General features: G+C 48.4%; 1 protein-coding gene across 9 annotated transcripts in view; it reads left to right on the top strand.

Moving 5' to 3' along the window:
• Positions 1-20318, top strand: part of RHBDF1 (rhomboid 5 homolog 1) — a 39207-nt gene that overhangs the window by 5722 nt on the left and 13167 nt on the right. For 7 of the 9 annotated variants that reach the window (XM_030002510.2, XM_030002511.2, XM_030002512.2 and 4 more), the window contains exons 2-5: positions 11758-11899; positions 14116-14246; positions 17025-17126; positions 20021-20234. In XM_030002510.2, the coding sequence (XP_029858370.1) occupies positions 11758-11899; positions 14116-14246; positions 17025-17126; positions 20021-20234 (589 nt within the window). The other 2 variants (XM_030002517.2, XM_030002508.2) reach the window with 2 other exon arrangements.

The following is a 20318-nucleotide window of genomic DNA, read 5'->3' as shown; positions in this document are numbered from 1 at the left end:
TTGGTTGTGTGCTCTGTTTGCTGCAGAGTCAGCAAATGTCAGATTGACATAAGGCTTGCTCTTGCTGAAATTTCCTTTGGGTGCACTCTTCAACTATGTAGATAAACCTTTTGTTTCAAATATAATTAAAGCTACTTTTTACACGCCATAGAAATGTTAGAACTATCGCAATATAGACCTGAGCAGTGGATATGTTCTCAAATTCTGGGGCCTTTAGCAACAAACAGACCTTGCTTTAGTAATCAGAGCATCTCTAAAACACAGTGATTATTAAAGGAAATGTAATTTCTTCTCAGTGAACTAAGAAGTATCATTGCAAAATACTTCCCTGGCACAGTACAGCCTTCCCAGGGGGAGAAGAGATATCAAGACATGCCTGATCTTGCCTTTTCTGGAAAGCCTACCTTTGCCGCCTCCTCCCCTTCCTGTTTCCACTTCGCTGAGAGACAGCCCCTTGCTCTGCTAGTCAGCAGCTATCCCTGCTTTGAAGGTTTTTTGTCTTTAAAAAGGAACAATCTGTATGAGGTCATCCTGAAGCTGTGCAGGACACTGCTTTTACTGTTCTACAGGTCCGGCACTTACTTGGCTTTGACTCAGTGAAAGTTATAACAGCTTGGATTTTAAAATCTTGAGGGCTCAGATGGCGGGGTTGACGAATACAGCTTCTGTATTTCAGGAGTTACTGCCCTGTAGCAATCAGCACATGGGAGGTATGTTTCTCTGTCGCTTGAATTCAAAGCCCAGTGCTTTAAAGTGAACTGCAGAAGATAGCAGGCTGTGAGTTGTTTTGCCAGAAACTGTATCTTCCTTTTCTCTGACTGCTCTGGGACTGTAATTTCAGGGAGAACAGTGAGAGAGAATGGCATGTTCACTCAGATTGAAATATGGTTCACTTAGATTTTTAATTTTTTTTGCTAAAACAAAGTTAGAATTATGATTATTTCTATTTGTGTTATAAATGATTTGGTGCATTGGGCACACATGAACGTGCACATCTGTACACAAACTTGCAGAGCAAGACAAGCTCTTCCTGCAGCTGCTTTCCAATTAGACAAAGTAGGAGATGGTGTGCGGCCAGCTGTCGAGCACTAGCAAGAGTAGAAACTAGAGCATCAGAGTGGCAGGCTAGCTCTACTATGTCCCTGGCTAAATCAGCTAATGGTTAGGAAGAGCAGCTCCAGCCGAACCAGCTCTGCTCTGAGTCCTTGGCTATTTAGTTATTCCTTTGAAGGATCTCCATTGGGCCTCATTGCTGTGGGCACTGCTGGTGGATGCAGGCTTGTTCTCTCACTTGTATGCAGGTGAACAGAACTGTTGTCATGTTGGAGAAAGCAGGTGTGTGATGGTGAGTGAGGATGCTCTGAATTTCAACACGCAAAGAAAGCTGGCCTGAATGGCTCAGATGCTGTGGCTTCCATCCTTCCTGAATATAAAGTCTGTCTTCTGGTGGCTCCAGTGTTTGTTTTTGTTATTTCCGCTAAGATTTTTTTAGATAGCTATTCAGTGTGGTTTTATATAACTTTCCATAGGAAATGTTGTCATTTGCGGCAGTTTTGATCTCATTTGCCAGTGAGGCTTTTTTATTTAGCACAACAAACAGTGATTCTTAGCTGCTTTTAGTACCGAGAGTCTTTGCCATAGAGGTTGGGTGGCTTTTGGTCTAATGTAATTTTTGGTTTGGGGTATTGTGATGTTTTTAGGGGAGGTTGCTAGTTTTGGCAGTTGCTTTTCCATCAATTGTTTATTGATGTCATATTTTCTAAATGAACAATGTTGTAATCGCTAAGAGGCATTAATTTACCAAGAAAATTGCTCTTGAGGTGGGTGCATAGGCAGCAGCTATTCCAAAAGCAACCAGAGCCAGTGTTTACTGCTGTCTTGAGAGTCATACCACTGCTGTGTTCTTAGCTTTCCTTGTGTCCCGAACCCTTACGGTACTTGTGATGAATATGAGGGCTGATAGAAAAAAACCTTACAAATGCAGAATTTCAATGAAAAATGATATCTTTGTTAAAATACAGTGTTAGGATTTTGTTGGTTTTGTCTTTTGTTTTCTAATGTGGGGTCATGGCTGCACCTACAAAAGCATTTTTGTGAATCTTACCTTGCTGTAAAATTGAGGCAATGACTGTGTCCATGGTACTCGTGGATCAGCCAGTAATTTACAGTGCATCTATTTTACTAGTAATGAAAATAAATCCGGAACAGGGTCTTCTGGAGCCCCATTGAATTGTTGCAATGAGTTAAATGTGTACTAAAATAGTTTCTGTGATCACTCTTTCCTGCTTCTTTGTTAATGAGGAGCTGAAGAACGTGTAGACCCAGGCAGAGTACTGAGACAACCGTGCTTTGAGGCTGCTGGGAACCCTAGAGTGAAGGGCTCTGCTGGCTCCGCATAGGTACTGCTAACCCAACAGGCAGCTGTGGTTACCTTTGAATAGGGTGCAAGAACAAGGCTTGTGTAGAGGATCCTTCCTCTGGATACACTTCCAGCGCTGGCAGTCAGTTGTTTATAACTGGAATTGTTAATATTTGAGTTGTTAATGTGATTATATTTGTTATCCATTCTGGCTATGTTCACTGTGGCACTGGCCCAGCAGTAGTATCCTGGCTTTCTGCATAGGCATGCTGACATGCATCAGCCATCTGGTAGCTGGTAATGGATCTCTAGGTGGAAACAGCTCCTTTTGAGGACCAGGCAGTGCTGACTCTACAGGCTTCCCTAGGGAATGGGAGTGCTGATCAGTGCTGGCTTCTCATGCCCTGTGCTTGACATACCTGCTAATAACTCCAGTGACAGCATCGTCATCAGTCCATGCCCAGATGTAGCCTATAAGTGGTGTGCTATGACCAGAGTATTAGGATGTGGGTGCTGGAAATGTGGCTATTGCATGTGGTGGCAGGCTGGTGTTCTCTGTGCAAAGCTGCAGGGTGTGTTCATGGAGAAACACAGAGAGGATGAAGATGCCAAAGTACTCCAGAAGGTTTTCCACTGCTCCCCACTCTTTTCTGGTTATGTTTCATGCTCAGACTGTTCCCCTTGCTGGTATCTAGGTAGGTTGTAGATGGCTCTGTATTGAGTTTACTCTAGAAGGTGGAGTTGGTTGCTGATTGCTCATCGCCTGGGCCCTGCACAGGCATGCTGGCTAGTGCTATGAGCCTGCTTCTGTCATCTGGGTTACACGTGCTTAGGAGATGGAAAAGGCAGCCCCTCTGCCCAGTCTGCTCTACTTGGCTCCCTTCCACCTAGTTGCTTTGTGGGTGCCACAGGCCATAGGTGAGCAGGGGAAACTCATCCCTTGGGAACTCTTCTATGGAAGCTGCCCATGCGTGAGGCTTGGCTGTCAGCTCTAGAGAAATCTGTGGATGGTTTGGATGTTTTTGCGTCTAATGACCCCCCCAAAAGTTCACTCTGCCTCTGGTGATATAGTAGTATTTTATTCCTGCTGCACTCAACACCTGCACTGAGGGTGCCTCTTAGAAGATTATTTAAGCCTCAAGAGGTGCAGAACCCACCACCTCCCTTGTGATAATTGTTAGCTTTCCACAGTGCTACAAGTGTGAGGTTTTTGGCTGTGTTTTCACGATTGCTTTAAACTCTGTTGCCTTGAGAACCAGTCCAGTCGTCTGGCTCCAGCTGCTCTTTTTGTTCCTGCTTCTTCCCCTTTCCTTCTGCTGGCACAAGCGTTTGTGGAGCCATGTGGTGACTTGGATCAGGGAAGGAGTTTGGGCTGAAACAAACCATTTTCTTTGTTGAGCTAATGTGGGTCGGTTCCCAGTGTGGAACACCCAACAGCTGCGGGGATGCTCGTGCCAGCACGAGGTGGGGGGCAATGCAGAGGGCTGGGGGCACTGCTTTTTCTGTTGGCTTGCATCTCTCTCAAGTGGCCATGACTTCTTTATAGCTTGAATTTTGAGCGTTGGCTTCCGTGTCCTTGTAACTGTTCTGCCTTTTGTGTGCTGCAACAAAAGGACCTTGAAGGTCAGAGTCTGTTGCCTGTGTGAGTGTTCGCAGGTTGCAGTTGGGGGGCATCTTTTAACCTGTATTTGGAGAAGTTCAACTACAGATCTGGGGACTAACAGGAATCGGAAGAGTTTTTTGAGCTCCCTGGTTTTCCTCTCTCTTCTATATGAGGGCACCAGACCTGGATACCCTTCAGGTCCTGTGTGAAGCTGCTTTGAAAGCTTTTAATGCTGGTGTTCCAATAGGAGCTCATTTATGGTTGATTTCCATCATGACCCACATCTTTTTCTGAAAATCAAGAAAACCAGTTGCTCAAAGGGACACCAGATCTGCTTTCCTGATCATGGGATACGTTCAGACTTCACTGGCAGATGTTTTTATTACCTCTATTTAAAACCCTGTGCCTTTGTATATAGCTGAACCTTCTCCAAGTTCAGTGGGTCCCAGTTGAAGCTTTGCACTCTTGGTGTGCCTCTTGCATACTAGTATCATTCTGCAAGGCTTTGCATGAAATCCAAACCCTTGGGTTTTTTCTAATGTAGCTTCCTGTTTCCTGTCTAGGGGTCTGCCTGGCCTCTTTTAAGCCAGGAAGTTTCCACTGGTATTTCTCAGCTAATTAAATTAAGTGGTTCATGGTGAGATTCCTCAGGGCTGCCTTGGTTGCTTGGGTAGCCGCAGAAGTTAAAGACCTTCCCCATAGCATTCACCCCACCTTAGTGGGTTCCTGCTGGCACAGCTCTGTGGTGGTACTTGCGTGCTGCTTTTCCATGACCTACTTGCATGCTGCTTTTATGGCCACCTGCTCAAGTGTGTAACTCCTGTTCTAGCTCTTTCTAGAGCATTGGTTGAAAAGAAAACTCCCAGGAGGAAGATTGTGTGCCTTTTAATTCACTCTCTACAAGGCGAAAGTCTTTGTTCCATCGGGGCCAGGACAAAGGCTTTTGCTACCCCAGATCCATTTCTTCTATGTTCTACTTCGACATAAAGTTTCAAAGACAGTTTGGGTAGGGACAGGCCTTTCCAGTGTGCCACACTGGCCTGCAGGAAAGCTATGTCTTTTAATAAGAGGTTAGCTGTTCCCCAGCCCTCCTGTCTGGTCCTTCTCCAGAGGAGAGTGCAGGGGCTCAGCGTGCTGCATGTGTGGTGGTGGGGGCAAATGCGGTTCCCTGAGCACTGGTCTGCTAGGCTGGGCACGGAGGAGCACTGTTTCACATAAGCAAGGGATAAAGGCTACGGCTGTAGTTTGATGGTGCAGCTAAGCTGCTGTCGTGCTGAGCTATCACTGAATAGGCTGGTCCTACCCTTCCTCTCTCAGGTAGCACAGAGCTTATCTGAAATCGTCTGAGCCTCATCAGGATGCCAGATCAACAGGAAATAATTTACTAGGGTTAGTTTTGTGCTGATAAAACACCTTGAAGTGGCTCACTTCAAGGCAAGACTGCTTTTTGGGCAGCAGCTAGCTGTCAGATTGGCTTGCTTGCAAGTGGAAGGCAGGGCCTTGGGGAGCTGTTGCCTGTGTGATTTGGTGCAGGCTGTTGTAGGCAGCATCAGTCTCTACCAGCACCCAAGCAGAGCTTGTGTGTGGCAGAGGGCAGCGAGAGGGGCAGTGGGTAGTGTGTGGGAATGGTAGTCCTGCCAGATCCCTGCTGTGCAGGGCTAAAAGGGCAGTGTGTCTCCCTAGCTCACTGCCAGGCTTGTGCTCAGAGGTGCCTGGATTACTCAGACCCCAGCTTCTGCTTGGCAGCCTGTGGGTCTGCAAAGCCTTACGGCATCTCCTCTGAGCTCGGCAGTGAGGGTCAGGAAAGCAGGAGAGAGCCCTCCACAGGGCCGCTGCCAGGGCAGTGCCGATGGCCTTGTTCATTTCCAAGGTAGTTTCTTGGGGTGGGACATGGTGGTGGTTGCAACTGAAGCCTGGGTGTTGCTGTGCCCTTGGCAGCTTTCCCTGAGAGTGCGGGGTCACAGGCCTGTTCCACCTTCCCTGTCCCTGCCTGCCCTCAGTCTCTCCCATCTGGCTTGTTTTAAAGGTCTGGCTCGTGCCTGGTATTTGAGATATTATTCGTAACTTGTTGGGTCTCATCCATGTTAGATGGTTTTATTGGCAGCCACAAGACTGAAACCCCACTGCTCCTCTTCTCCTTGGACTTCCTGCCTTTTCCCTGCTGTGCCAGCAGAAATCCTCCTGGAGAGAGAGGCACAGCCAGCAGCCCGCTGTCTCCCCTGGCTTGCTCTGTCTGGAGAACACGTTTAGGATCCTGGTTTCTTTGGTGTCTCTCCACCTGGATGCCTTCTGGTGTGCCTCAACCAGAATAGCTGCATGGGTAGACCCCTTCAGGTACGCGGGACTTGCCTAGGACTCTGCATAGCAGGCACTGCAAATACAGCCTTTGCAGTGATGGGGTTTGAAAAATGGAGGAAAACAGCTAGAGGCTGACCATGGGACGTGGTGATTGAATTGCAGTGGAATAGCCCCAGTGTCTGTTACCTCCTGGGGGTGTCTGTAAGAACATGCACACGCTGTGCTAGAGAGGAGCAGTGTTGTCGGAAAAAGCAGATGATGCGTGTTTGTGTGGTAGGGTTGAATGAAGTTGGTTTTTTGTTTTGTTTTTTTCATTTGGAATGCTTTTTTTGGGAAAAAAAAGCTTTATTTTAAATGAGAATACTGGTAAAATGGAAATTTTGGAAGAAAACAATCAACATGGGCATAGCTTCAGTTGTCTCTTTAAATGGAAGGATGGTCTGTCTTTGAAATGACTATGCAAATCCCTGAATGTATTTGAGATGCCTGTCAGTTTTAGGAGCATGCTGAGGCTTCTGTACAAGGCTTTTCCTTCTCTCTTTGGGTCAGTGGATTTCACTAAGCAGCTTTTCTTGATCATGTGCCAACTTTGGAATTTAATGCACCCTCCCTCTTTCTTAGCCTGACCCACAACACAGTGGATTTGTCTTTCGTTCTGGTATTGTGACCTTGCTTTGGCATGGAGCTTTTGAAGATTACTTTCCCAGGGTATCTGCAATATACAAGTTTTTTGTTTTGTTTGTTTATTTTAATTGAAATGGACTTTATTAATAATTTTTGTGCTGCTACCACAGTTCTACACGCAGCTGATCAGTTAGAAGAAGCTAGATTTACAAATGTTGTGCGTTCAGCCTGTGTGCTGGAGAAGAGTTTGTATTTCCAGATTACTCAGTTTTGTGATGCTGAGGGAACAGCTTCTGAGCTGACTGAGCAGTGCAGGTGGTGGCACCAGGACTGGGACTCTGCTAGCACTGAGAAGAGAAGTCCAGGCAGGTATTGGGCCATTCCACCTTTTTCCAGTCTCTTCAGACAGTCTCCTTACCCACGACTCCAATGGCTCTTACGTGGGTTTGGTAATAATGGAGACCTCTCCTGATGCCACCTGTTGGAATCGCTATCCTGACAGTTTACAAAAGTTGAGTGTCCATCCCCAATGACAGTTCACAAAAACTTGAAAGCATGAACATTTCCACTTACCCAGGATGAAGATATTTAGCTGATGTCTAGGTTGGTGGAGCATTTTCTGGACTTTGGGAGACACTGCAAACCACAAGCACAGGTGAGAGGTCTGGAACAGCTCCTGTCCAAGGACTGAGCAGCTGGATATGGATCCCGCTGTGTTTGTGGGAAGAGAGGATAGTAGGAAGGACATGGAAGAGATCTGTAGAGTCAGGATTGGCATGGAGAAAGAGGATAGGGAAAAGCTGTTCACTCTTCTAGCCCAAGAACTACAGGGCATCAAGTAAACCCAGGAAGTGGCAGGTTCAGAGACAAACTGAAGAACATGGCTTGTCACACAGCACGTGTTTCAGCTGTGGAGCTCTTTGTCATGTGCAGTTACAAATACGAAAAGTTTGCTTGGATTAAAAAATGAGTTGGATAAATTCTGGAAGAAAAATCATTAAATGGATATGGAGATGGATACAGACCCATTAAATGCAAAGACATCTCTGGCACAAGAAGCCTCTGAGTTATTCATAGCACATGCCATGGCTCTGTCCAGGGAGATATGACTGTTGAGTGATACTGTACTCTGTACATCCTCTGTTGGAAATGAGATACTGGCTTTAGATGGACATTTGGCCTGACCTTGCGTGGCTGTGCTGTGTATGTTCCTATCCTGTTGCTGTCAGTGACCTCTTGAAAACCCTTGTTAGGACAGTACTGAGAAACTGGGATTGAGAATATGGGACTGCTCAAATGAAATATGGTCAATGCAATTGACTTTGAAACAAAGCCCATTGGCCTGATCAAATACATGGACACTGTATCCAGAAACGCTAACCCCTAAGGGGTTAGTGTGAAACTCAGCATGTGCTTTTAGTGCAGTGCTGAGACAGAAATCGGTGACTGCAGCACTCTGAGTGAGGACCAGGTGTAATAAGGGGTGTCACCTACCTTGCAAAGACTATGTTCAACCATCCAGCTGTACATCTACGTACATTAGTCTATACATCTATGTATACAGCTGGATCCACATTCAGTCTTACTGTTAACTTCCTGGAGACCTGCCTCTTGTGTCCATACCCCAGTCTCTTCTGTGCCCTGGGTCAGAGGCAGTTGGCTGACTTGTGCTGTGGCTGTGTATTCACAGCGTGCAGAGAGAGAATCAGGCCCTGCTAGGGCAAGTGCTGCAAGTTTCATATTATGTCTTTGTAAGGTTTGTTCTTGACCACTCCAAATGCACACATGTAGCGGGGAATGCTGAACAGCTCTGCCTTCACTACACTCTTTTATTGGGAAATGAACATTTTTGTAAGTAAAAAAGGTCAAACTGATAGAAGAAATTGCAGACGGTTTGCAGTCACCCTTGAAACTCACCTGGTTTTTAAATACTGAGTGCACTTACACAATTATATATGCATTTTGGTGCTTTGCTATTTAAAGAACTCTTTAACTGCTGAAGTTGGGAGAAAGCAGTCCATTGCTCTGTCAGCTATGTGAATTTCATCTTGAGATCTTCTTGCCTAAAGTACAAAGTTGAGTCAACTTTGGGGATACTCACAAGGCCATGGGCTTGACCCCATGATTGTGCATGCTCTGTTCTCTTCTTCTTGTGTGGCGTGTGTGCACAGTGCTGGAAATCTCCATGCACTAGTCTGCAAGGGTCACAGCGAAGCCAGTGTGATCGATACATGGACATCCCTGTCCGTGGCAATTTAGGAAGGGGGACTGAAAACAGATTTCATTGGAAAATCTTTCGCGGAGTGCAGCATTGTTGCAGCAGCTTTTGGGCAATACAGGAGTGATTCATGCACTGGTTTCCTGGCTTGGCCTCACTGTTTGATAAAGCTGCAAATCTTACACGTTTGTATGCTTTACATCCAAAGCACCTGCTCACAAAGTCAGTTCTGTAGGTGGACAGGAAGGAAGCTGAGTGATGTTTGCTCATTGAAGAGATGCTGGAAAAAGAAGCGTTGCTAGTTCAGAGGCTCTGAATTTGCCCTTGAAGGCACAGAGAGGAGGCTCTTGATTTGTGCCATGAGGGGCATGTGTGAAATAGGTTGTGTTTGGTCATGCCAGAGTGGTGGCTCTGTACCTCTTGGCTGGTCTCTGATTAGAGCATCTCACGAAGATATGTGTTCGTGATCCTCATGGGTAAATGCTGGAGCTCTTTGCATTACACCAAGGGAGTTTTTCAGATATGAGAAATCTGCTTTGTTTTCTGACCTCACAATGAAGACAAATTTGCCCATTCTGTATGCAAGACTGAAAGCTGTCTTGTAGTGATTTACCCTTACCAAGAGCAGGCGGGACTTTCCCTAATACTCTCACTATTCTCATCTTATAGGAAGTTAGAACAGATGCATTTAGTCATCCCTGTGGCTAGGGGTGGAGGGGAGGAAGGAATTGTGCCCCTGTAATGTACAGCACTGCGTCTGTGCACACAGGACCGTGGTGCATGTAGAAAGGGCATGTCTGTACAGGCTAGCTCATGAATTCCCAGACTTTTGGGGGCCTGTGGTATTTGCTGAAACCCAACCTTCATCCACCTACAGCTGAGTCCTCCCTTTCTGTCATTCCGGCTCAGCTGAGCGTGGCGCTCCTGGCAGCCAGCCCAGCTTGTGCGACTGAGCTAGCAGCTGGTCTTCAGCTCATTTTAGATGAGATTCTCTTCTAACCCAATCCAGATCATCCCCCGCTCCCTTTTGCTGACCTATTTCCCCCCCCCGCCATGCATCTTTTGCAATGGTAAGCTTCACTGTTTGGGTAGCTTCCCTTCCAGAGCAGCTGCAGTGAGCTGTGGGAATATGGTGGAAATGTTGTGAAAAGCAGTGCGTGTTTCAGAGAACCAGTCCCTAATTTAGGTTGGGAGGGACCTTCGCAGGTTGTCTGGCTCAGCTGCTGTGCAAGGCAGGGGTAATTCAGGCTGCTCAGGGCCTCGTTTAGTTGAGTGCCAAATGTCTTGTAGGATGGAGGTCCCTCTGCCTCTGGTCCTGTCCTAGGACTTGGCTAATCTCAAGGAAGAATCCTTGCATAATAAACTCATTGTGCATTTAAAAGAAATTGACTGTGTTAACATTGTGAGTGCACTGAGTTTTAATCCAAACGGAGAGCTTTTCTCCTACTCTCTTTCAAATCATGTGTGCCTGCTAAATTAACTGGATGCTTATTCCATCTGTCCACCATGGTGGGGGAAGAGGCTGGGACTCTTGTTTTTTTTTTTTTTTTTGAGGGGGGGGGGGGTTTGTTTGTTTGTTTGGGTTTTTTTGTCCCTTATGGGGCCTGTGGCCTAGGACAATGCAAGGAGGGAGCTGAGAGGGAATGGATCATTTTCCCATTCAGCACACATACTTACCACTGCTAGCTTGTGGTTGTGTGTGTGCTAGGAGAGGAAGAAATATGGGCTTGTAGAATAACTTAGGCTGGAAGGTACTTGTGGAGGTATCTGAGCTGATCTCCCTCCAATGAAATCTATTTTCTTAATTGTTTCTCTGAGCGTGCACAGTAAAGTTGGTGCTCTGCCAGCCTGAAAGAGTCACAGGGTCCCTGTCCTACTGCATGCAACCTAAACAGGAGGAGAAAGCTGCAGTATAGTAGAGTGGGCAAGATGACAGTGAGTCACTCTGGTTACTTGAGCATTTTGGTAACACAGCGGTTTTTGTTTAAATACCATATCATTATTATTTATGTATGAAAACCACTCTTAGTTCAGGATTAGTGCCAGTTCTCTAATGTTCATACTATACTTGTTTTACTCTGTGCACTATGTTGTGTTTCTAGAAAATTACTACATCTAAAAGAGATTAGAACCAGCAATGAGAAATGGGCACTTGCTAATTGCTAAGTAGTAAAGTAGGAAAGTGTGGTGCTTGGCTTTGGGTGGGCAAGGGTGCCTGTGTGAGTCACAAGCTGTTTTTAGAGGGAGGTCACTGGCTTTTGGTACTGCAGTTAGCTGCTTGGACGGGATCCAGATCTCATTAAGATTTAATTCATGACTGGTTCTTGAGGAATCTGGATCTCACAGTAGTCTCAGCAAAAATCTTAATGGGAGGTGACTCTCCAACTTGTGACTGTGGTCTCTGGCACCTGGCTTGAGGTCCTGTGGGCCTTAGAAATGCCCCATGTCCTCCGAGTGCCTGGTCCTGGCTGACCAGCATGGGCACAAGCTGTGACACTGGAACCCTCACGAGGCACTTTGGGAAGTCGTCCAACGTGGGGCTTCGGTCCCATCAGTCACAGCCTGGAGGAGGGTGCTCTGCTCGGCCCTGCCGGCACATACCGTGTGAGGGATGAGACTGGCCCCCTCCTGACTGTGTTTTCTTCCCTCTCCTAGGCCTGAGGACAAACGTGGGACGATGTCGGAGGCACGACACGACAGCACGAGCAGTTTACAGCGGAAGAAGCCACCATGGTTAAAACTGGACATCCCGGTGCCGATGCCCATGTCGGTGCCAGAAGAGCCCCAGCCTGTGCAGGTACAGAGGCTGGGGGCAGGAGGGAGGGTCTGCGGAGCCGTGGAGGGGGTGTGCAGAGCCCCACTGCGCTGAGAGCCTGCCTGTGCCTGTGGTCTCCGGCAGTCCTGGCTGAGAGAAAGGCAGCGTGTGATGGCAGGTCACGAGGCCACGTGAGAAGGGGCAGAGCCATTGGGTAAATTTATGATCAGTAATTAACTCCCCCTTGAAGGGGATGTGGGAGGGAAGAGGGTGGGTTGCTGATGTGCTCAGATCAGTGGACGTGACTGTTTGGATGTGGGGATTGTGAAGTGTCCTGGCTGGGGGATATGGGAGTGAGGTATTCAAACAAGCATTTCTTAAGGGGACTGGAGGAGTGAAGGGCTCCTAGACAAACATGAGGGCCTGGAAGTGCTGGAGCTTATGTTGAAATGAGCAGGGAATGAGTCTTGACTTATCAATAGCCAAGATAATGACAGGCTCTCATCAGTAACAGCAGAGAAAGAACAGTTACTGGCAACACAAAGCTGTTACCAGCATGAGGAACATAAGAACATCATGTGGGATGAGAAATAAGTAATATTGAAGAGTGGTGCAGTGGAGATGGGGTGATAGGTTAATAAGAACCGTGCAAAGTATGAGCGTAAAACATCTGTATTTGTGCTGGGAATAGGAAGAACAACAGGAATTTCCGCTACAAGGTGGCAAAAACTCTCATGTAGGTGTGAGACCTGGGTAGGATGATTGCTGGCTGCTCATGTGACCTTACTGCAGGAACAGAGACTACCTGCGCCAAAGGCAGAGCTGGAGGGTTCTTACTGCCCAGCTCCATGGGTGGGATGCACTGCCTGGGTTCAGTTGCTTATGTGAAAGAACAGTTTAGCCATCAGAGAAACAGAGGGTTATACAGCTCCCCTGGAGGGGAGTTGAGGACAAGCTTGTCTTAAGAGGGAACTAATGTTGTGCTTGGAATAGCAAGGACTGGTCTCTTCGCCATTCCTTGATCCAGGGACTAAAATGCACTTCAGTTATGTGACAGCTTCTGGCAGATGAATCTTGGTCCTGGTCTTCCCATGGAAGGAAAGCGATTGGGGTTCATTCTGCAGGAATTAGAAGTGGAATGCAGGGTTTTAACAGTGCAGGTTGAAACCTTCCAAATCACTTACTTAAGGCTTTGATGGATGTTCTTTTACCTGAAATCTGTAAATCCAGCTGGGCACCTTCTGGAGAGACACTCTGTACTTATGAAGGAAGCTGGTGGAGGTGATGTTCTCCAGAGATCCGGTGTGCACAGCAGAGGCTGTTGGGATGAGTGCATAATGGGCTCCTTTGCTGTATAACCTGAGTATCTGTGCATTGTTTTTACATAAAACATAACAAAAATGTTAAGATTAGTGGAAATTATTAGCTTTCTGGGCTAGAGGGGCTGGAGTAGCAAGTAGTCTTGAGGCAGAGACCGTGTCTGACCAAAGAAACAGTTGATCAGACACTTCCTTGCCAGAGGAACAGTCTGCTTAGCCTGCATTTTACAAATGGGAGATGGTGTCTCTGCCAAGCTGATGAGAAATTAATCTGGGGAGGCAGTTGTGTGAGCTGAGAACAGTCTGGTGAGTTGTGTCATATTTGGTAGGTGACATTCAGCCAAGACATGCCAGGAGCTTTCAGATCTGAGTGTGTCCAGACAATTAGGTTATGAACAAAGCCGATGTGGCTTTCCCAGCTTGCTTAGCCTGCACCAGGCAGCAGCTATAGCACAGACCCACCCACAGCTCTCGCAGGCTTTAAATGCAGATTCAGAGTCACTTCTGAAGCCAATCTCACTTACTGTGCTTCTCTTCACCTTGTGGAGTGGTCTAGCATTGTGTGATCTGAGTTCCTTCTGGCTAGAAAATAGCTAGAAGGATATGTTGCAGGAACTCATGTAATACACCCCATCTACAAATGGACATCAGTCCATGGGCCAGGCTAGAGCTAGTCTGAACTGAAACTCACCACAACATGCAGATGCTGCGTCCTTGATACTAACTGTTCTGTTCTGCAGAGCCATTCCTCGCTAACATGAACACGGTCCTTGTTAGCCTGATTTTGCTGCCCAATTGCACGTTCCCAGCTTGTGGTTGGGGTGTTGGGTGGCTGTTGAATTGGTAACTAAATGTTTTGCAACCTGACTGGCCTTGTAGAGCATCACTCTGAGAACACTAACTCCCACTCTGAGAACACTGACTGCCTTTTCTTCACAGCCAACGAGACGTCAGGCCTTTCTGCGAAGTGTGAGCATGCCCGCTGACAACACCCGTGTGCCCTCCCTGCCTAACGAAGTGAGGAGACCGGTGCTACAACGACAGACCTCAATCACCCAGACCATCAAGAGGTGAGACACTGAGTTCATGGAGCCTGCTTTGGTGGATTCTGCCATCCATTGCCATCCTTTATTTGTGGATTTATGGTCCTCTGCTTGTTCCATTGCCTGGCACTTAAGTGGCATGCTATCACAGCAGGATTAGGTTGTCTCCTTGGTTATTTATGATGAGGTTGCGGAAGAGGGTGGGTGCAGATAGGTCCCCAATATATAAGCCCAGTGGTGCTATGTAGCCTGTCTTTACTAAGTGAGGAGACAAGTCCTCAGAGGAATGTTGTGGTGATCAGGACAATGAATGATTCTTGCCACTTAGAGACAAATTTTTAATGCCCCCATGCCCCAGGGAGCTGGCTGTTTCTGAGTAACAGGATGCCTCAAGCCCTGATGTTTAGCTGAGACTGTATGATGTGGTGTGCTGGGCTTGCTTTGATGCGGTATCTGAGAGCATATGATTGCTGTGGGAGGCAGAAGCCTATCCTGAGCAGTCTAGGGCTCTCAGCAGCTTGGCTCCTAGCACTAGCTCATTGGCAGGTCCTTGAGATGGCTGTGGGGGGGTGATGGGGAGTAGGGAGAGGCTGCTCTGGTCCTGTCCCCCACACCTGCACAGAGGGTTATCATTTGTCCCCACAACCCAGGGGTCTCTAAGACCCGGCCTCACAGATGGATGCTCTTTCTCTCCCTGTGGCAAAGGCTTATCCCGGTTTGTCCAAAGGGAGTGGCTCTTCCAGCTGCTCTCCTGAGATGCCTGGCTTGTATCCCTGGCAGTTTTTCAGGCCTGCCTGGATCCCAGGAACATCCCTGGACCTCCACAGGTCAGAGGCACTTTCAGCCAGCCAGGCTTCGCCCACTCACAAAGGAGCAACTTTCCAGCTATGGGAGAGACTGACCTCCCATGCACTATTTTCCTTTGCCTCAGACGTTCCCCAGCTGCCTCGGTGGTGAAGTTCTCCTGCAGCAGCTCTCTGTGATCCTGCTTCTTGTGAGGCTGGGAGGGCTAAGCCATGAAGGCAGTGTCTGCTCTTTTCAGGGCTATGGGCAGCTTCTGGACCTCTTCCCTCACGTCCCTGCCCTTGTCCCACTCCTTGTCAGGACAATTAGGCAAGAGCTTGTCAAGGATGAGGGAATATCCTGGGAGAGTGCTGCCGAGGCCATGACAAGAAGCATTGTGCAGGAGGACCAGGGTAACCTTCTCCCCCAGAGGTCCTCACAACATGCAGTGTCTGTGTAGGGTGGAGAGGTTGGGGAACTGTGGACCACTTTGGCGCTGGGGGAACAAATTTGCCCCTAGTGCTACTACACTATAAGACAGACAAGGCATATGTACCTACAGTGAGCAAGGAAGGAGTGCTGGACAGTGGTTGTGAAGCTCCCACACACTGAGGGAGATGCTAATGTCCTGCCTAGCATTGGGGCAGTGGGCAGATACATGTGGCTGTTGCACCAACAGACACTGTGACATGTCTTCCTCTTGCCTGCCCAGGCTGTAATGGAAGTGCTGGGGCTCAGGTTGGTGGCTGTGTCCCTGCCCGTGCTTGATGGTCTGTGTAGGCATTTTGTACCCTGGGAGTACATGTGGTCCCACAGGGAGTGGCCCAGAGGTGCACAAATGGTTTTGGAAGTCCTGGGAGTCTCCTGCTCAGAGTATGTGTGTGGGGAGTTCAATGCTATTGCAGTGCTGAGTTGTCTCACGCGGGTTATTGTGCAGCACGGGGGGTGGCCAAGTATCTTCCTCCTGGAGGACTTGCAGCTTGTGGGCAACTTCTACAGAGTGTTGTGGGATGTGGGTAGGAGAGCAGGTGCAGCAATGGGAAGGACTTTCCAACGGGCAGAACTGCAGGAAATGCACATGTGACATGACACTAGCAATGAAAGCATGAAATAAGTGGATCAGAAACAAGGACAGGGAACTGGAAAGTACCAAGGAAAGGCCTAAAAACTGCTCTGTTTGGCAGAGCTAGGTATGCAGTGGTGAATTGCAGACCATGCATCCATAAAGGTGTCTTGGGGATTTGTTTTGTGAGTCCAGGGAGGTTGACTGCCAGGTTTTCTGCTTAACACAGCCTCCAGGATGCACAGAATGTGAAACTGTTCTGGCAGCAGGACTCCACACCATCCTGTTCCCTGGGGCTCGGAGGATGCAGATCAAGTGTGATCCTAAGGTCGAGCTTGTGTGGTCCAGAACATGGCATGGGAGTGGTTCATGTGCCTTAGTATGGGGATCTAACACCACTTGCAGTCTCCCGGGGTGTCCGAGATGTCCATGCAAGGCAGCAGATGTGGCACAGATAGACTGGTGGACGAGGCAAGATCCTGCCAGGGTCCACCAGAACAGGCCCAGGGCCCTTCCAGTGGCATCAGACACCTGTATCTAAGCAGATCATATCTTGGCCTGCTGACACCTCCATGGTTTCACACTCTGGTGTCCAAAGCCAGCCAGTGGGATCTGTAGCTGGGCATCTGGGCAGAAGGCAGCAGATCACAGTGGTCTGGGGTTGAGGGGGATTGCAGTATCCCTGGTGTCTTCAAGAGCAGTGGGAGATGTATGTCAGAGGTGCAGATGCACCAAAAGGGTTCAGCAGCCTCCTGGGTTCAAAGATGGTGTTGTGTGGCTTGAGTTTGGTTGGTTGTCTTAGGTCATGCTCTCAACTGGAGGCCACTGTCATGTGGAGTGTGGAACAACTGCTGCTGATGGGGCTATGGAAGGAGATGGGGAGGTGTTGGATGCAGGTCGCTGCTCCCTTCCACAGCCCTGCAGGCTCCTTCCCTTCAGCTCTCTTTTCTTTGCAGCAGACAGGTACGGTTTCAAAGGAGTCAGACCCTGCCTGTTCATGGGCACCGGGTGGGCAGGAGTTCCCTGAGAAAGCGGCAGTCCCTGCCCCGATCGTTTTTCAGGTACTGGTAGCACTGTGTGAAACCCACCCCTGCATGTGTGTGCAAGGGCTGTTGTGAACTGCACAGATTCTGGCTGTTGCTGGGACCACATTGCCTTCCCAGGGCTGGCCAGGAGGCCTACAAACAGGCAGGAGTGAGAAAGTTCATGTGTGCTTCTAACAAAAAACAATTGTCACTCCTACTAAATGTGTAGGCAGCTGTCAATAAGTAGCATGGACTAACAAGCTGTCCACCCACCAGCCTCACTCCCTCCTGCCTTTCCTAACAAGCTGTCAACCTCCTGGCGTTCACCGCAGCTGGAATATCTCCCCAGGGCAGCCATAGCGCAGCCTGCCTTTGCTAGCATCAATGCAACATGTGGCATATGCATATGTTGGCCCCAAAGCCTTGGGGCAGAAGGGGAAGGAGAAGAAGCAGCACTGAACAGATGCTAGTCATGTTTGTCCAGATGCAGCTCAGAAGCTGGTGAATGGAAGCATCCATTCTTACCCTGTTGACATCATGGCTTTTTCTAATCCAAATGTGACTGTCTTCTTTTTGAGGTGGAGGTCTTCGTTTACTTAGCACCAACGAGATGAGCCACTCCGGGAGTCCAGGGCACAATAGCCCATTGACCACCACCTCAAGACTGGAGCTCAGTAAACTTTTTAAAATCAGGCAGACAATGTGACTTTGTGCGTGGCGGGGACTGGACCTAATGCCCAGGAGTCAATTCCTGTCCTACCTTCCTCACTGCTACCCTTGGCCAGATGCCATTCTGGCACTGTGTCCACCTTTGGTGACTGCTTGTGTTTGGTCTTGGGCTTTCAGGGCTGGTTAGCTCAGCATGATAGAAGAGCTAGAGCTGACCTCTGATGTTGGTTCGTTCCTTGTTACGGTGTTCCAGGGAGTCTGTAGCATGTGATGGGGCTCCCCAGCTGGATAGGGGCATTCAGCATCTTCCCAGGGCGCTCCCAATACCCTAAACTCTGTAGTTAGCTCTCCTGGACTATCTTGACTGTGATCAGAGAGTAGGACAGCTCTTTACCCTGGCCCTGGACCAGTAGTGGTCTCTGGCAGTTCAGGAGTGGTCCTCACAGTGCAAAACAGCTGTGGTGGTGCTTGTCCTTCCAGGCTAGCGGGAGCACAGTTTGAGGGCTCTGAGGTGCTGCTGTTGGCGCAATGGGCCGTTCATCAGCAGGCTTATATGGGCACAAACGACCCTCAGTCCTCTCCCTTTGAGGAGCAGCCCCATGTACGGGCTTGTCACCCAAGGTCACCTTGGTGTTGAAATATTGGTTTCGGCAGTCTATGAGAAGCCCCCCGAGTTGTAAGACTGTTTTGTGGTGTGTGTTGTGCCTGTGCATCTGCACAGCCAGAGCATTACCTCTGTGCTATAGGCTTGGGTTTGGGTCTGTCAGGCCAGGTGCTGACCCTAGGCCCTTCTGCTCTGAATGGAGACGAAGATTGCTCTGACAAGATGTGGGTCTGTGGGAGCAGAGCAGTGCTTTGAGACATGCACGTAGACCTGTCTCTGAGGTCTGGCTCCTGTTGACTTGCTGGAGGCATTTGGAGACATTCGGGTCAGTGAGGTTAGGTGAGATCTAGCAATGGCCCATGTGACCTCACGCCTACTGAAAGGTCTGTTCTGGATCATTGGGAAACGGGGAAGGCTGAGGGCAATGCGTGGTGGTTTGCATCTGGAAGTTTTAGCTGGAAAGGCTGTGGGTTTCAAATTCACATCTTTTTACATGGTGGCAGGACACCTTCACCTGTTGGTTGATGTATTTTTGCTCGGTAGGGTGCAAAACACAAGACTAGTTTCCTGTCTCCAATGCACTGACGCAGTTCCCCTGTGTGACCTAATTCTAGATTTAACCCAGCCTTTACTTCAGTGTATGTTTTAATACTCCCTTTGTGATGTGTGAGGTCTTGCTTCTCAGCAGCTGGAAATCCTGCCCCTGAGCAGGGGCCTCAGGCCAGGGTATTGGGTTTGGCTTGGAAGGACTTTCAGGTTTCGACACCTGGCCAGACAACTGTAGGCTGACGCAGCTTGTCATCTTCTGAGGAAGGATTAACCAGAGTGGGAAAGGCTTGGCAGGGCTGCAGTGATCTTTGTAGGTTTAGGGTACCAGCTGTCCTGCAGTATTTGAAGTAGGTTGTTAGTCTGACTTACCCCGATCCCTGTCCACCTTCCTTGGGATTTTGCTTCTGATCCACTGCTCTTCTGTGACAGCAGCCACTTGGCAGCAAACCTACCTCATGGCTGCAACGTTGAGCTCCTATTTCTGCAACCAGCAGCTTAGAACTGTGTGTGTCTGCTTTAGCAGAGATGAGGACCACAGCAAACATATGCCATTAATGTTACCTTTGAGGAGGATAGAAATCCTGCAGCATGAGATGGAGAAGTTAGGGGTATCCTGGGAGTGTGGGCGGAGGCTGGGAGAGAACAGTGAATTCTGGTGGCTCCTGGGAGAAGCTACAGAACCGTAAAACAGTACAATCCCACGATGGGGACCTAGAGCTGGCCTGAAGATGGTAAGTGTTTTCAATAGATGGTTTTTAAAGAAAAAACCAGACCTTTCACCAAGTTCTTTTCTGTATTTCTGTCCCATCTACTTTTCTTTGTTTTTAGAAAAACTCAGAACAAACTGTCATTTACACACAGTGAAATCTCTGCTGTCATTTTTCTTCTGTCTGAGATAGAATGCTGTTGATGGTTGAACATTTCTGGCCAGCATCTGTCAGGTTGCTAAAACCAGCTGAGGACAGGCTGCAAGATGCTCGTGGGGAAGAGTTCTGCCTGTCTTTGAATTGGGGTGGGCTGGCAGTGACCACCAGGGGTTTTGTCTTTTCATGTGTGTAGTCCAAGCAAACATAATGCTTCTTTGCTCTTGTATGCTGGCATCTTTCAGAGGCACAGCAGATTGGTTTGGAGTGAGCAAAGACAGTGACGCTACTCAGAAATGGCAGAGAAAGAGCCTCCGCCACTGCAGCCTGCGCTATGGGAAACTGAAACCTCAGGTCATCCGGGAAATGGACTTGCCCAGTCAGGACAATATTTCTCTAACAAGCACAGAGACTCCTCCTCCACTCTATGTTGGACCCTGCCAGCTGGGCATGCAAAAGGTGAGTAACCTGGGACAGAATCAAGGGCATTGTGAGTTTCCTGCACAGCGTCTTTACCGCTTTGGCAGCTGTGACCTATCTGCG

The sequence above is a fragment of the Aquila chrysaetos genome, chromosome 25 (assembly GCF_900496995.4).
Source record: "Aquila chrysaetos chrysaetos chromosome 25, bAquChr1.4, whole genome shotgun sequence".
NCBI classification, from domain to species: domain Eukaryota; kingdom Metazoa; phylum Chordata; class Aves; order Accipitriformes; family Accipitridae; genus Aquila; species Aquila chrysaetos.
This window is presented reverse-complemented; position numbering and strand designations above follow the sequence as displayed.